General features: G+C 41.0%; 1 protein-coding gene and 3 non-coding genes across 5 annotated transcripts; 2 read left to right on the forward strand and 2 right to left on the reverse strand.

The window, feature by feature from the left end:
* Positions 1 to 313: 313 nt before the first annotated feature.
* trnar-ucu (transfer RNA arginine (anticodon UCU)) lies at positions 314 to 402 on the reverse strand. Its single transcript is given in 2 exon segments — positions 314 to 349; positions 366 to 402. It is a non-coding gene; the product is annotated as a tRNA-Arg (tRNA).
* A 978-nt stretch (positions 403 to 1,380) lies between these two features.
* trnar-ucu (transfer RNA arginine (anticodon UCU)) lies at positions 1,381 to 1,470 on the reverse strand. The gene is given in 2 exon segments: positions 1,381 to 1,416; positions 1,434 to 1,470. It is a non-coding gene; the product is annotated as a tRNA-Arg (tRNA).
* A 648-nt stretch (positions 1,471 to 2,118) lies between these two features.
* coro1b (coronin, actin binding protein, 1B) lies at positions 2,119 to 11,287 on the forward strand. 2 transcript variants are annotated; one of them, XM_010737187.3, is made up of 12 exons: positions 2,119 to 2,434; positions 2,534 to 2,691; positions 4,007 to 4,212; positions 4,448 to 4,570; positions 5,358 to 5,487; positions 7,301 to 7,482; positions 7,649 to 7,768; positions 8,507 to 8,611; positions 8,732 to 8,877; positions 9,174 to 9,231; positions 9,310 to 9,648; positions 9,726 to 11,287. In XM_010737187.3, exons 3-12 carry the CDS (start codon positions 4,009 to 4,011, stop codon positions 9,846 to 9,848), a joined length of 1,530 nt encoding a protein of 509 aa, XP_010735489.2. In that variant the 5' UTR covers positions 2,119 to 2,434; positions 2,534 to 2,691; positions 4,007 to 4,008; the 3' UTR covers positions 9,849 to 11,287. The 2 variants fall into 2 exon arrangements, with proteins under 2 accessions (XP_010735489.2, XP_010735488.2); XM_010737186.3 differs by having other exon boundaries at positions 2,119 to 2,381.
* A 5,543-nt stretch (positions 11,288 to 16,830) lies between these two features.
* Positions 16,831 to 16,902, forward strand: trnaa-cgc (transfer RNA alanine (anticodon CGC)). The gene has a single exon. It is a non-coding gene; the product is annotated as a tRNA-Ala (tRNA).
* Positions 16,903 to 17,039: the final 137 nt, after the last annotated feature.

The following is a 17,039-nucleotide window of genomic DNA, read 5'->3' on the forward strand; positions in this document are numbered from 1 at the left end:
CGCGCTTGATTGTGGACTTGTCACTTGACAACGGTCATTAAACGTTGTGTACTACACAACAAGCTATCCTTAGCTAACGTTAGCACAATGCTAAATAGATTGTTGACATCAGTTTAATTACTTTTTTCTTTTAATTACAGTGTGCTACGAACTCGCTACAAGATAATGGCTAGGTTAATGACACTGCGTGGCTATATTGATGTTGTTTGGATACCTAACGAAGCAAATGGTTGCGCAAAATGTTTTGAGTGTTCAAAATTAGCACGTTTAATACTATATAAAGACTAAGTGTGCACCGAGAGGGACAAAAGTGCGACTCCGGTGGGACTCGAACCCACAACCTTTGAATCACTTCATTAGTGACCTAGAAGTCCAATGCGCTATCCATTGCGCCACGGAGCCACCTGTTGCACACAGAGCGCACCATCGTATATAAAGTCCCATTAACACATATCACGGTAGATTGTTTTGATTTATGTAATATGATTTTATCCGTTTATATTATATTCCCTGGAAGACAAACGCTTTTATTTATTTTATTTTTTTACCGCTGTAAATCACCCTTTAATCGAGCTAACGTCCATAAACACGCTGTGTCCGATATTAGACACAGGGTGGCGCTGAAGGAGCATTTTACATGTTTCAACACATCCAGCAGAATAGTTATATTGTCCAGCCTAAAATAGGTGGCTGACATTAATAAAAATGTACTACTAATAATAAATAATGTGGATTAAAATGATTTTAACGAAACATGTCCAGTGGGGCGGCGAACCCGAGTTCGCCATAACGTCAACGTTTATATATATAAGGTGACCATAGAGATAAAAATGTTTTATAAAAAAAATATGAGAAAAAACTACAAATGGGGATAAAGGACTGTGTACAATTACTGTAAACAGATGAATGAAAGTCACAGTCACGTTTAAATATATATTCGGCCACATTAACACGTTTTTAAATATGATATGATCAGTACATTGGCTAATGTTACTCTTACTTTAGTGCATACTCTTATTTTGGTCGAGACAATGTTTTATTTTGAAGGATATAACCGGAAACTCGCTTGATTGTGGACTTGTCACCTTGACAACGGTCATTAAACGTTGTGTACTACACAACAAGCTATCCTTAGCTAACGTTAGCACAATGCTAAATAGATTGTTGACATCGAGTTTAATTACTTTATTTCTTTTAATTACAGTGTGCTACGAACTCGCTACAGATAATGGCTGAGGTTAATGACACTGCGTGGCTATATTGATGTTGTTTGGATACCTAACGAAGCAAATGGTTGCGCAAAATGTTTTGAGTGTTCAAAATTAGCACGTTTAATACTATATAAAATACTAAGTGTGCACCAGAGAGGGAACAAAAGTGCGACTCCGGTGGGACTCGAACCCACAACCTTTGAATCACTTCATCTAGTGACCTAGAAGTCCAATGCGCTATCCATTGCGCCACGGAGCCACCTGTTGCACACAGAGCGCACCATCGTATATAAAGTGCTATTAACACATATCACGGTAGATTGTTTTGATTTATGTAATATGATTTTATCCGTTTATATTATATTCCCTGGAAGAACAACGCTTTTATTTATTTTATTTTTTTTACCGGCTGTAAAATACACCTTTAATCGAGCTAACGTCATAAACACGCTGTGTCCGATATTAGACACAGGGTGGCGCTGAAGGAGCATTTTTACATGTTCAACACATCCAGCAGAATAGTTTATATTGTCCAGCCTAAAATAGGTGGCTGACATTAATAAAAATGTACTAATAATAATAAATAAATGTGGATTAAAATGATTTTTAACGAAACATGTCCAGTGTGGGCGGCGAACCCGAGTTCGCCATAACGTCAACGTTGGCGTAAAAAACGTCGCGTATGTTAAATCTAGTTGTTTCAAGGCAGAAGTAAATATCCAGCGTGTTTAACTGTTATGTCACACTCTTATTTATCCTTGAATGTCATTTAAACATTTCCGCTCAAGCCTCTTTGTTAACTGGCTTTCACGTTGAGAGACTGATCTGTTTCGCGCATGCGCAGCACTGTGAAACCCGACACCTAACTATTATGATACTTGTACTTCAATTAATATAATTCACACAAAAAAAAATGGCTAAATGTTTTTTAAGGTAATTGTACACATCCGGTCTCGAACTCGTGTGTCCGGATGCAAACGGGACGATATCCCTCTTGACTCCCCTTGCGCGTCTTTGACATATCCTGCCATGAGCGGAAGTGTCTGGGATTCTGCTCAATCCATCCAGCTCCAAATCAGTCGTTTGTAAAAGGAGACGGGCCGAAAACACGTCTGCATCTCTTCCGACACCATCACCACCACCATCAACCCGGGCGAAGCACCGTTTAATGTAGCTATATATATATACATACACACATATCAGCACGGGACATGCTCTATCGGGTTAGGCTTTTACTGCATCAGACATGCGTAATTACTGACACAAAGATCTGGGAATAATCCGAGCGTGTGTTTAATTCTAATGGACGCATTTTCTTATAGGTCTACGCAATCGACGTGAACGCCTGCCCGGACACAGGAGAGGATTAAGTTACTGTTGACTGGCGGCGGATTAATTTTATTGGCCTCCCTCCCCTCCTGTCACGCCCGAGTCTTTGGTGATCCATTTTCCAATTAGGGAGAGGTTTCTGTTAAACCAGGTATGCTCATTGTACTCTGAAAATATATATTTTTTTCCATTTCCTTGAATTGTCTCATTGTGGGATGGACGCATTAACGCACGTCCTTTGTTGCTCATGCCTGTAGTTGCTCCTAGTGTGTGCAGACAATAGAAACCCCTCATGTAAATGCAGTTGTATAGCAACATTGCAGGCACCTTTTTTTTATTATTATTATTATTATAGGAGGACGCTATTCAGTAAATACCGATGGATGTGTCACAGTTTGAGGCTCTCTTGTGGAATGTGGGTCAGTTTTTATCCCCATGAGCTACAGGGGAGGAGGAAATGCAGCCTGCATACCTGTTAAAATACAATTTGCTTTGACAACTGTGAAGCATTAGGTAGATGGCATATAGAGTTACTGGCTCCCCTGCTTCTGCCTCAGCAGCTCTGACTGACTTGACTGCCCAACCCCCTTCCCCCCTCTCACAGCCACAGCGTGTTTTGGTTTCAGGCGGATCATGCCCTTTTGTCCACTGAAGCCTGACTGTACTTTTCAGGACAGACTCCCACTATGAAAGAATTCGCCTGCTGGTTTTGACAACTCCTCTTCTCTTGTTTGACAATCCACGGATGTAAGGGTGGAGCGGAATAAACTGTAAAATGGGTGAATGTAAAATAATTTTTTAATTAGATGCAGATGCAGAAAGCCAAAATAAAGATAAAAACTCATAGAAAGTTGTGATAATAGTTGTACTTTTAAAATAGCACATATGTGTATGTGTAAAATGCACGTTAAATAGCATGAGAAAGAAAAAGACAACAGTTTATGAGGCGTTTTGAGTAATTTCTCTGTCTTCATGCATCAAAAAATAAATAAAATGAAAATATAATTAAAGCTGCACATTGAATAAAACACACAATGATGCGTGTAATGTGGCCTTAATATGTTAAACATGCCAAACAAATGTATTATGAAGTCATCTGCAGCTCATATGTTTGAGTTTGGCATAAGTAGGTCAGTCAAGGGCTGCAACTAATTATTATTTTATCCACAAAAATGGCACAATTTCCAAGAACCTAAGATGAAAAACTGCAGTTTAAAGATGATCTAGTCCCAAAATACAGATTGAACTAGTGTTTTTCCACGGTGACTTGTCCAGGGTGTACCCAGCTGTTTGCCCAGTGCCAGCTAGGACAGGCTTCAGCCTCCAGCAACCTTGATAAGGATAAACGGTTACAGGAAATGGATGGATGGAGAATGTTTGCTTAATAATTAACTTGTATTCTCTCAACCGTTCCCTGCTGAATTTGCCGTCTTTTCATGTTTGTTGTTCTTCTTCCCCTATAACAGACATGTCTTTCAGACGAGGTGTGGTCAGGCAGAGTAAGTTCCGGCACGTCTTCGCCCAGGCGTGGAAAGCCAAGCACTGCATCGACGATGTCCGAGTGTCCCGCGTGACGTGGGACAGTCCCCTCTGTGCGGTCAACCCCAAATTCATCGCCGTCATCATCGAAGCCGGCGGAGGAGGAGCCTTCCTTGTTGTTCCCATCAGCAAGGTTCGACCACCGCCACGTTACATCCAGCATCGAATAAACAGCGGATCAATATTTCTGAAAGCCTTTATCTTGTTTTCTGTCTCCTACTAAAAGCAATATGTCAGCAACTCTCGCTTACATGCCTGGCTAATGCACATGCAGCACATTTACACACAGTTCTGCTCCTGTAATGATTTAAAGTTCCTCTAGCCAGCTGTCACGGTGTCATGATTTGAACTTTTTCGCCCCCCCACAGAGCGGCAGAATCGATCAGTCCTGTCCCACCGTGTGCGGCCACGCGGCCCCGGTGCTAGAGATCCAGTGGTCTCCTCATGATGACAACATCATTGCAAGTGCCTCAGAGGACTGCACAGTGAAGGTGGGTTAAAGCTTGTGGTTTGGTGGCTTTCTATCAGTTGCATCTGTGTGATAAAGGTCAAACTGTAAACTAGACGCCTGACAGCTGCGATCTTTGTTCTCCATTTAAAGGAAGTGATCTATTATTGCCACTATTAGAGAGCTGCTAGTGACTCGCAATGCAAATGCTCGCTCAAAGCTACAATAACTCAGTATGGAAAGCCAATGGGGTCATTATTCATTTCCTGCCCCCCCCCCCTTGCCCCTCTGCCAGTCACAATCTGCAGCCATGTAGGGTGGTGTTCGCAAATGCTGACCACTTTGAGCGAGAGCCTGAAAGAAATAAGACATTTTTGGCAACGCACTCATTCGCTTTCTTGCCAAGCGTTATATGAGAGAATCAATACCACCCCCATGTCTGTGCTGGAAATATGAAACTACAGCTATGAAGCGAACAAACACTTGGAAGCAGGGTGAAAACACCTAGCCCCGACTACTATTATAACAATTTCGACTTACTAGTATGAAATTGTAGTATTGCAACTTGATACGGCTGGAAAAAGTTATTACAAGAGGTCATGTGCTGGAAGAGTCAGGCTAGCTGTTTCCCTTCGCTTTCCCAAAATGCCGAAATATCCCTTTAAGGTGCTTTTGACGATGTAAAGACTACAACGAACCACTGCTGGTTGTGTGGCACGGAAATGTATATATATCAGTGCGTCATATGAAACACTAGTGGCTCTCATGCGTCTAAATACATCATTGTAAAAAGCCTTTACAAACAAACGTCTGCTGTGTCTTAATTGAAGGTGTGGCAGATCCCAGACGAGGGCCTGACAAGTCCAATGACTGAAGCCATTGTGACCCTGGAGGGACACAGTAAAAGAGTGGGGATCCTGGCTTGGCACCCAACTGCCTTTAACATCCTGTTGACTGCAGGTAACTTCATAAATCACATCTTTGTTTGCAGAAACGCGACAGATCTCTTCATCGTGTAATTTAGAGAGCATGGTGCGTGAATTAAATTGTACCACCATGCACCTTGTTTTACATGGATTTCCATAAAGACACAAATAAGGGTGTGCGCTGGCAGACGCCATGCCAAATGAGGTTAATATGTCAAATAGAAAGTCACGTGACACATTTCCAGGAGCTTTGTTCCATTTTTAGCAAAAACTACTACTTTGGCTTTTGTTATGTATTGTGCTGAACATTTCACGTTATCCAGAGAAAATGCACACATACCTAACCCGTTTGTAAATAGTGAGAGTTGCAGAACAGCTCTTATCTTACTCCGCTGGTGTTCAGTGACAGCCAGTTCAAATACTACTGCATTATACAAGGAAGGAATTGGATTTCCCCCCTCAGCAATTCATAGCATGCAATGCAACTTTAAGGCAGAACCTGATTAACCTGAAACATAGTTTCTTAGATCGGCACGTGTGTCTGAAACAGTGTATCAACAAGCGGGGGAGAGTAGACATTGATTTACAACGTAGTGGGAGCTCCTTTCATCTGTTACTACGAGCTCTATTTATAATTTGTAAGGGCATTACGTCTCTTACATCCAGCTACAAAATTAGTTGTTTTTTTTCAATTAAAAGAGCAACTTAACAGCTGTTTCCGGTTCAACTAAAATGAGTTATCTTTATTGATCATTTTCTGAATGTTGTCACACTTATCGTGAAAATCTGAGCCTGTCAGCAACAGAACAGGGTTTTTTTTTCATGGACATACTTTAACTGCTGATGGGTCACACCTTGCAGGCTGTTAGGTGGCTGCAAACTGCAGCACTCCATTTGAAGAGCTGTTCTCCCAAAAGTCAAGAGTTCAGGTTAAAAAAAAAAAACGGTTTCCCTTTTTCAATTAATAACCGTACATGATTTATAACAAACAAAGATGAAGAAATCAAAGAAAGCGACTTACAAAGAGGAGAAAATAAAATTAATAATATAGAAACTTGGCTTCAAATCTCAGGTATTCCTTTTTACCATTATATCTAAATGACTAAGGGAAAAATTCCACTACTTTATGAAGAGTTAAACGCTAAAAACCTAATCTGCCAATCTGCTTAATCAGAACCGCACGGCTGTGGTTGGATCAGATTTGATTGACAGTGCCAGCGACATAAGTAAATTGCTCAGTTCTGATTGGTCACCTTTTCCCAGCTGAGCTCTGTCCCCTTTAAAGCGGTGACACGCATACAGAAATCTCTTTGAGTAACCAGAAACGGTTCAAACTTTGTCAGAAAATGTTTGTTTTTTTATTTATGCCCGACCTGAAGTTAATCACCTGCAGATGCTCTCGGCCGCTGAACTGTATTTGCATGAAGCCGACACCAGTCACATGTCGAGCCGCATTCGTTTACCAGATCTGAGAGTAGACACACACACAACGAAATACAACCACACCTTTCAAGTCTGGATGCTACCCCCAGTCACTCCGATGCTCAGACACCTCCACTGGCTTCCTGTTGTTTTCAGAGCTGTGCTTATGTACATTTTGCATTGGTACACAAAGCCCTTCCTCCACACAGTACACATTAGACATGCTCTGTTTATAAACTCAGCATATCTCCCAGATCACATGGCACAATCGCATTCCTACATTTCCTGCAGTGCATGTTATGCACTTAAAGTGCATGAATAGCTCATAATAACTCATCATGTTTGTGTTTATGTGCTCATGTCTGCCTTTCTCTTGCATTTTATCCTTTTTTTATGAAATGGATGTTGTGTCTTCCTCTCTCCAGGCTGCGATAATGTGATTTGTGTGTGGAACGTGGGCACTGGGGAGCTTGTGTACCAGCTGACTGATGCCCACCCGGACCTGATCTACAGTGTCAGCTGGAACAAGGATGGCAGTGCTGTGTGCACCGTCTGCAAGGACAAGGCTCTGCGTGTCATCGACCCGCGAAGGGGCACCGTCCTCAAGGTTATTTCACATTTTTTGTGCCATGCGTGCAGTCAAATACAAAATACGACACTACATCATGCATGAACACATCCTGGCAGTACAGTGCTCCTCTGCTGGGTCTTTCCTCATCACGATGTTATGTTGCTTCCACATTAGTCATCAGTCTGTAATTGCTCTCTCGTAGGTGAAAGAGAAGGTCCACGATGGCACCAGGCCAATGAGAGCTGTGTTCCTCTCAGATGGGAAGATTCTTACCACAGGCTTCAGCCGTATGAGTGAGAGACAGCTGGCATTGTGGGATACGGTAAGTCTGATTTTCATACTGAATCATTCTGCGGTGCACAAATGGCATTCGGCATCAATGTAGGAGGTAGTGTAGAATTTATTTCAAGTCTGTATTAAAGCAAGGTTGCTTGTTCGGTCTGGCCATTAAAGGATCCATTCTTAATGCACTTTTAATGTAAGTGATGTAGCTTCTCTAAGTTGACAAGAGGCTTCAGTAGTCTGAGTTGGTCAAATCAAGTGGATATCTTCTAAAGTTACGGTCATTTTAGCACAAAGACTCTTTGTGTTTGGCCGGACAGCGTTTCTGTGTTGAGATGAAGTGGCGGGACGGCAACACAAAGACATTTTTGCACGCAATGAGAGGACTGTACATTATTCCCCCCATCACTTACACTGGAATAACATCAAGAAGGGATCTTTTTTATTAATGGCCAGTATGAATAGGAGCAAATACTGACTCACCTGACTGTTATTTTAAGAATTAAAAATTGTGAGCGTTTCCCAAGTGTTTTACTCATCTAACCTTACATACCTGACATACAGTAACCGTAATTCATCTGCAATATTTGCCAAACGTCAGTTTGCAGACATAAAAAATGTTGGCATTAAACATGAAGGTATGTCAGTGATAAGATAAGATAGACTTTATTGATCCCGCACCAGGGAATGGCTCCCAAGTGTGGGAGGTCAAATGTAAATATTCTATGCCAGCAACTACAAGTAGTATTAAATCACTGTTTTTTTTAAATTTTTACAGAAAGATCTCTCTGAGCCAATGGCAGTACAGGAGATGGATACGAGTAATGGGGTTCTTATACCTTATTACGACCCTGACACAAACATGGTCTACCTGTGTGGAAAGGTATGACCTCAAGACTGTGTAGTAGAGAACACGGATTTACTCAACTGGGGAGTTTAATTCCTTCCTTCCTCATTTGAGGTTCAGTCGTCTTCATTTGCTTCTATCTCTTCTGTCTCTCAGGGGGACTGCACCATCCGGTATTTTGAAGTGACAGACGAATCTCCGTACGTCCACTTCCTCAGCTTGTACAGCAGTAAGGAGCCTCAGAGAGGTGCAGGATTTCTTAGTAAAAGAGGTGTGGATGTCAACAAGTGTGAAATCGCCAGGTAAATACAAAGCTCCATTGTCAACGAGCCACACTGCTGCTGTAAATACTTATTATCGCACCGAATGTGCATTAATCTGCAGCTGAAAATAGTCCCCAACAAAAACACTCTTAACCCTTGTTTAAGTCGGCTAATGCTAAAAACTACAGTGCACACCTTGCTTATGGGATACTGAGCCTTTATTTGAAATAAAATGATACATTTGGTTCTATTTATATTGTCAAGAGAAACTTATGGGCTTGTGGCTGAAATGTAGAATATGTAAGTGAGGTTACTAATTCCCTGATCTTCTGTAGGTTCTACAAACTCCATGAAAGGAAAGTGGAACCAATTTCTATGACTGTACCACGAAAGGTAAGCAATGCACAATTTTAAAAAATGGACATCTATTCATAATTCTACAATAAAAACTCTCTGTTTCTGCCTCCCCAGTCAGATCTGTTCCAGGGAGACCTTTACCCGGACACAGCTGGCTTGGAGCCGGCTCTCCTGGCTGATGAATGGATTTCTGGGCAGGATGCACCACCCCTGTTGGTGTCTCTGAGCGGTGGGTACACAGCCCCTACATCCAAGCACAGAGACACCCTCCGAGGCAAACCCCAGCTCGTTTCGCAGGACTCTGGGACTGGGGCTGCCTCGTCCTCAGCAGGCAGTGTAGCAGCTCCCACATCGACGTCTACCTCTGCTGCCAAGGAGACAGAGGAAGAGGTGCCACAGCCGCGAGTATCCACGAAGGAGACAGATGGAAACGCTGAGAGGCCGAAGAAAGAGGTGAGTCGACAGCAAGAGACGTTTTTCATGCCTGAAGCTGCTCTCTGACTTATTCCTTGTCTCCTTGCTTCTTTCAGGACGATCTCTTGAACGAGTTGCTCGCAGAAATGAAGGCTCTGCGTGCCGTCGTCCTCGCTCAGAGCCAGAGGATCGAGTTGCTGGAGAGGCAGCTGGCTCGGATCGAAGATGGGGATGTATGAACGAGGACGGAGAACCACTACATTCGGAGGGCATTCTTACTAAGTCCATAGACCATAGCCTTACTAGAATCAACAGCACCTTTAAGCTGTGCGAGCGGGAGAATGTAGTGAAGGGTAGCGACGAACTGTGAATCACGGTGTCTTACAACAGGTCGACTATTGTTTGATTAATGAAAAACCAGACCACAATTTGTTTCTGTGATTGTTTTCCAAACTATGGCTGACAACGGGGTGTCATCTGCATAGAGTGATTTCTGACAGTGAGATAATGTTTTGTTCTTCATATGATGGAGTATTGTAGCAGCTATTTGGTGGTGCATGTAGTGCAGCTTCGAGCTTTGCAAAATTCTCGTGTTAATTTTGAAGGGCTTCGAAGGAGTCGCAATGGTACCATTGCCTCAAATTAATGCACAAAGTAGTGATGAGCATTATATAAAAGCTAATGAAGGTCGACATACTATAGCAAAGCGATTAAGCACCTCCAATATGATTTTTTTTTTCTATGAAGCACTCACAAATGTAACCATTAGGGCTATTTAATCAGGTAGTTAAAGCTGCTAAACTGTGATGTCATATCAGACCCCCAATTGTTAACTCATTGTGTGACTTGTGTATTGTTTTAATACTTCATCATAGGACGCCGTGTGTAAGGTCAACAGTAGGAAAATCTTCTGGTACACAAGTCATGACCGTGACAGTGAGAATTATGTGAATAATAGTTGACGAGAGTGTAGTTGAATATTTATGTGTATCGTAATTCTGTCGTCTTTGCAGTCGATGAAAAGGTAACACTTTGTGATTTCGTACCTCATGTTATCAGGAGAGGGCGGCGGCTTTGAAGGTTTCTGTAACACCATGATACAAGATGTTTGTCCACATTATCATCAAGATGTAAATAATTACCTTTCCTTTTCGTTGACATTTGTTGGAAAGTCTGCGGTATCTGGTGCCGAGATCTGAAAAAAACTGAGATCTGGGGTCTGGTTATTTTTGCAGAGCAGCAAACTTTACACTTTTTATTCATCAAGAGAGCAGTGCGCTAAAATCTGGAGCGGCCACAGCACATAGAAATGTTAACTAACACTAGTTGCAAATTGCAATTTCACTAAAATAAAACACAGATCAGTACTTGAGTGCAACCACACAAAAAAAGAAAAGTTACAGTCAAATGTGAAACATTTTCTACAGTTTGCAGTGACATTTGTATTTGCGATAAACAAAATTATTCCTTTTTTTATTTTCGTTTTTTGTTTTTCTTCTGTTAACCTCTCCATCAGTCATTGATTGTGTAATAATGGTACATTCCGCATCAAGCTTATCCCTTTATTACTTTGTTCCTTTATGCACTTAACCTTGAACACTAACTGTAAAACCAGTAGCAGGTTAATTGAGACTACATTGTGAAAACCCAATAAACATTCATTCACCTTTGTACTAAAGGAACGGCTCTTTGTTTACACTAAGAAATGCTGCGATCATGATCGTATATTTGTGGTATTCGTTTGAGTAATGCGCATACTATCTTTGAGTTCCTGCACCCTACTCCAATTGAATAGCGTAGGCAAAAACACAAAAAACATTGTCAAGGATGCAACACCTGGAAGATTTCTCACATTTTAAATTGGCTTTTGTAGAGATACTTTATATTGTATTCTTAAGATGCCTCATAAACTTTTACAGTCCACAAGTGGCTAGTTAAATTCAACAGATGATGGTCCATGCCACTACAATGAATTAAAGTTGTCTGTAAATGTCAGAATGGCGTGAAAGGGTTTCTTAAAGTAGTTTCACGTTCCTCCGTTATTAGTTGGAACTTCTTGAGTATACTCCTACTTTTAGTAGGTCATCTAAACAAACCGAGCAACCAAGAAAGAAGGGCAACATATACCATAATAACAGAGCTAAATCTGGCTTGAGATGAGAAACAGCACACAAAAGCCACTGGGAGTTTGCAAAAAAAAAGGCCTGCAACAAACTAGCAGCATGACACAGAAAATCTGTGGTCTGATATGACGAGGGAGAATTGTGCAAAAGCGTTAGGTCAAGGCACACGAGCCACCATCGTGCAGAAAAGTGGCGTTATCATGAATGGTGGTGACGGTGTGTGACCCTGTAGTGCCCTCTTTAAGCAGCAGAGATTGTAATACAGGACTAACACTGAAACAGCCTCAAAGAAACCTCAGAACTCAGCTTGAAAACTTGAATATGTTGCAGCTGCTAAGCATCCAAGCTCACCAAGATGGAGCAAATCTTTCAGATGAGCTGCAGAGGCACCAAGGTTTCTTTTGTACTCATTTAGATTCAGATCGCACAAAAGTACAGAAATGAAAGTCAAGTGAAAAAAAACAGTACATAAGGAAAGGAGCAAAGAAAATAATTTCTAGTGTTTTAATTGGGCTAAAATTGTGGTTTGCACACCAAAGCAGTTCCTCATCTTAATAGTACAGTGTGAAGTTACTGTACAGATTTGGTACTGCTGTCTCTTTTGAATGTTGCTGCCTGGCCAACAGAGTGAAAACAGGAAGTGGCGGTCTTGTTTCACATGCACAGGCTGGGGGCTGCTTTTGAACTGAAGTGTGCAATAATAACTCAAACATTTTTTTTGCCTAAATCAAAGAATTAATCTGATCAATCTAAATCAAAGAATTAATCTGATCAATCTAAATCAAAGAATTAATCTAAACTGTGGTTTAGTTCTTTAGTTCTTCTTCTGTCTTTGGGCTTGTGTAACACTTTTTTTTTCAGTGTCATGTCTAAATTCATTCATAAAGTCATAAAGGACCCGGCATATCAGTATATCAGCAGCCCTTTGTGGCTGACATATATGACTTCTTATGGTTAAAATGTGTCACAGGAAATACATCTTCTCTATCTTAGTACATTTCTAGTCTGCGAGTTCTAGTCAGTAAAGAGTATTTATGTTCTTAAAATATGCCCAATATTTGTTGCGTAATGTATTCTGCACCTGTGCTGCAAACTCAATGTCAACTTTGCAGCGGAAAAATTCAAATTTGAACGCCTTCCTCTTTCCACAAATATGTTGCACATATTCATATCTGTGCTATCTACCACACCCTGCTTGTTTTGTTTTTTTCTTTAATCTGTCTTCTCAACCCCTTCAGCCTCCACCTACCTCAGCTTTCTTCACCACAGTTCATGCATCAACCCCTCTCTCTCTCGTTTTCATATGCTGTCACACAGTTCAGAAGTACCCTAAATGTCACACGAGTCAGTCTCTTATCAGAGTTTGTGTTCTGGACCATCTTGATTTACAGATTTGGGTAAGTGTTCACCATTTATTTAATTCATTTTTTATATTTTGAATAGCTTCTTAACTAGCTGCACACATTTTTATCACTTCTTTATTAATAATAATATAAATTCTTCATGGTTTGTCTGCTCTTCTGTATTAAATTACAACTCAATGTATACATATGATGTTAATATTTAGTTATTTTAAATACTTGAACGCTTTCATGTGAAATCATTGTAAACTTTCAGAATTGCAGGTGTTAATTTACCACCTATGGCAGTTATCTAGATGCATTTTAGCTTTCATTGGATTGGAAAGTGCTTTTATTTCTGTATTTTTATTGTTTTATTTAAAAAAATTACATTGCAAACTTAATGCCACTTCTTAAGTTTGCTTCACCGTGACTGAAGAAGTTTCCTCCCAAGGCGGGCTGACTGATGCTGCTCAATTATCATTTTGACAGGAAACCAGCGACACTGCGAGCGGTCTGCTAGCTTCCTGTAACTCCACTGCAGACAGTTTACAGTCACACGAGATAAAGGCATTACAGGCTTCCTGTTACATCTCCAGTTTATGCATGTACATATTAGAACTATGAGCCGGTGGCTACATTTCAGCTGGCCTGGATGGCCAACTTTCTTAATGCAATTGTGTCAAGATTTGTTGTGCAGAAGAAAAAAAACATAGTAGTTCACACATAGGGTGGCATTTCCTGTTGAGTGAGTTGAAATGCAAAACTGAACTTAGGGTGTCGTACATTCACACGGTCATTTTCTTCTCTCTTTCTTTTTTTCCATCTAGATCTTGAATGTAAATTAATCAATGGATCCTCTTCCGATGAAAACTTCACAACTGATTTGAAAGTTTGAGGAGACTGACTCCAAAATTCTGCCTGTGACTGTGACACGAAGCCAGTGGGATTTTTCTACTCAACAGGAAATTTTTATAAGAAGGTAAAGTACATTTCTAAATCTGTCTCAGTACTGTGGGATTTACTGTTTGATAACACTGAGCGGATTTCTGGTGCCCTTGGAAAAGAACAGTGTCATACAGTTTCTAACAGCCTACATTATGTTCAGCATGTGTCAAACTGTCTTCATCGGCATTGAGATGAGAAGATTGATGCCTTTCTCTTGTTTGTGTGGTAAATCTTAACAAAGTGAGTATCTTGGAGCCTAGCTGTTCCTCTATTGCTGTGTCGCTGGTTGGTTACTTCCATGAGTACACTACTTTCTAGTGTAGTGGACTAATATCAGCAGAGTAGTGTTGTTTTAATTCCAATATGGCCATTGCACAATTCAGACATCCCAAGTTCCAAAAAGTCATTTCCGGGAGACGGGGGGGAGACGGTGGACGGGGGACCGGGGGGGGGGCGGGGGGTTGGAGTCCCTCCCACAACGAAAGCTTATTGGTGTATTTTGCTGACCAAACCAATCGGCGCGCTCTCTCTCGCAACCAGTCGCCCGCACTCGCATTTTTTTTAATCTCTCTCGCGTAATCCAAAATCCGGGATGTTTTACCTAGCTCGCGGGCATCAGGGAGCCACTGTCAATATCAGGGAGACTCCCGGAACTTCCGGGAGACTTGGGATGTCTGCACAATTACCGATCACAACATTTTACCACTAGTTCTTATTCCACGCCAAACTGCAACCGGATGGCGCATTAGCACCAACATGTGACTATCGAAATATAAATATAAAACGAATGTATAGCTTACGTTTGTATTCACTGCTTCAACTCCAACAGTGGCCTTGGCCTCCATTTTCACAATGCACAATGCTGCTACATAGCATAAAATGGAGACCATTGAGGTCAAGAAGTGTCCAGCATTCCACTCCAAACCTTTGTTACTGTTATAATTGCACCATTTTCCCATAATTGACAGTGTGAATGCAATTATGTACACAAAATAACAAGTGTAAGTATGGAAGTATGCAAATTGAGGCCAATAGGCTGCTTCATATTTCCCAAAACCAGTCATAGAAATGAATAATCCCAATGGGTGACCATGCTAACTCAACTTTTCTCTCTCTCCACTTCAGACATGACTGAATCCCAGGACAAATCAAAATCCACTATGACTGTGCTGATCCTTTTTTTCCTCCTGATTGGTTTAATCGTATTGCTGATCCTCTTGTACAAGAAGTTGAACAAGGAGGCCAATGGAGAATACACCATCCGGCGCATGATCTACAAGGAAGGAGGGGTCAGGGACCGGATGAGAGGTGCAGTGTTAGCTCTGGAGACACGTCTCGGAGTCCAGCTGTGGCCTCGCAGTGATACCGATGAGGATGGAGAAGAAATGCAGGAGGTCCAAGACGAGGAAGGACAGGTGGAAGAAGGTGATAGCCAGCAGAGTGACAGCGAGGAAGATGACCAAGAGGAGGACGAGGATGGGCAGTGTAGTGAGACAGAAGGGAAAGGAGATGACACTTCAGGTGGTAACTCAAGTTTGGAGTGTTCAAAGGCAGGGGAGGAGACCAGGCTATTAGATCAGTCAGAGGCAAAGGGAGAGACGGGGGAGAACGGGGCGGAAAAGGAGGAGAAAGTAGAAGATGGGGAAGGCAAATGTGAAGCAAGTGGAGGGACTGGATTGTTGATAGATCTAAAGCAGTTTTCTGGAAGTGCTATCTGGTCTGAGGAAGGCGAGGGCAGGGAGAGTGACGTGACCGCACTGTGAGAGCACAACGAAAGCAAACATGAAACATGAGCTGGTAAAATATATTTTCTGTAAATTTCTATTTCCCAACGATGCTGTTGCAAACTTAAAATACTCACTTATATAGTCTGAAAATACTGGAACCACCCTTAAAAAAAGCACCAACTGTGTGACCCCTGAATTGAGTTGTCCTGAATGGCAATCTAGCCTTAATTGCACTTTCTGTTGAGGCATCAGGATTATAAATAGGATTATTAAATGAAGCTGTTAGGATCAGGTGGAGTAAGAGTTTACCTTTTATTATGTAAAACTGTCTCAAACAATGAAGAAATGTATTGTGTTAGCCTATTGCTAATGGTGTATATTATGGACAGTAGCATATATTTTTTTATCGTTTTAAGTGTTTTTTTCTACTTCACATGAAACAGATGCATGTATTGTATTGTATGTCATAAGCTTGAAACGATTAATCGACTAAATGTAACTGCAATTGATGGAAGTAAGCAAATAAACTGAATCATAATGCTTGTATCTTCTCAAACGTGAACTGATGTGATGTGATAAATAATATTTCTGGGGTTTTGGATGAGACATGTCACTTTGGGAGATGTTGATGTGTAATCAAGACAATAAATTGGCAGAATATCATCAATTAAAATGATATTTTAGTGGCAGCTGTAGTCATATTATCATAAACAGAGTCAGACTTTCCAATGTGTTAGTTATACTGTGACCTAATGTTGAAATTAGCAGTAATCTGCTGCGCTGAATGTACTTCTATAATATACTGTAACATTAAGCTCTGTGTATCCTTGACATAATGGTGATATCTTGAAATATAACTACAGAAAGGTCACTATAAAACTCAAAATGTTTGACATACATGTAAATATTTTCAATAAATGTGTTTGAAAGACAGTTAATGAACCGATATGTCGTCATTTTGAGATGTTGTATAAACATTGTAGCAAAGAAAATAAAAAGTTTTCACATCATAATGCCACTAAACTCATAATGTGGTCGTCATTGGCAACTACAAAAGGGACAGTAGGGCGATGAAGAACCAATGGGGATGTAGCTCAGTGGGAGAGCGCGTGCTTCGCATGTATGAGGTCCCGGGTTCAATCCCCGGCATCTCCAATGTTTTCTTTTTTTTTTTCTTTCTTTAATATCTTTCTCGAAACAACAAAAACAGACGTATAAATCATCTGGCATTAATAATAAATAAAAAAAACAAGTACAAATACTTTTACATTCGCCATACAGTGAACAATAAG

The sequence above is a fragment of the Larimichthys crocea genome, chromosome XIV (genome assembly GCF_000972845.2).
Source record: "Larimichthys crocea isolate SSNF chromosome XIV, L_crocea_2.0, whole genome shotgun sequence".
In the NCBI taxonomy this organism is placed as follows: Eukaryota; Metazoa; Chordata; class Actinopteri; family Sciaenidae; genus Larimichthys; species Larimichthys crocea.

Excerpts from the sequence above, each read along its gene's own strand:
- coro1b (XM_010737187.3), top strand. The coding sequence starts at position 4,009 with ATGTCTTTCAGACGAGGTGTGGTCAGGCAGAGTAAGTTCCGGCACGTC. Across the intron at positions 5,488-7,300 it reads TAACATCCTGTTGACTGCAG|GCTGCGATAATGTGATTTGT; the intron begins GTAACTTCATAA and ends TCCTCTCTCCAG. Across the intron at positions 7,483-7,648 it reads GAAGGGGCACCGTCCTCAAG|GTGAAAGAGAAGGTCCACGA; the intron begins GTTATTTCACAT and ends GCTCTCTCGTAG.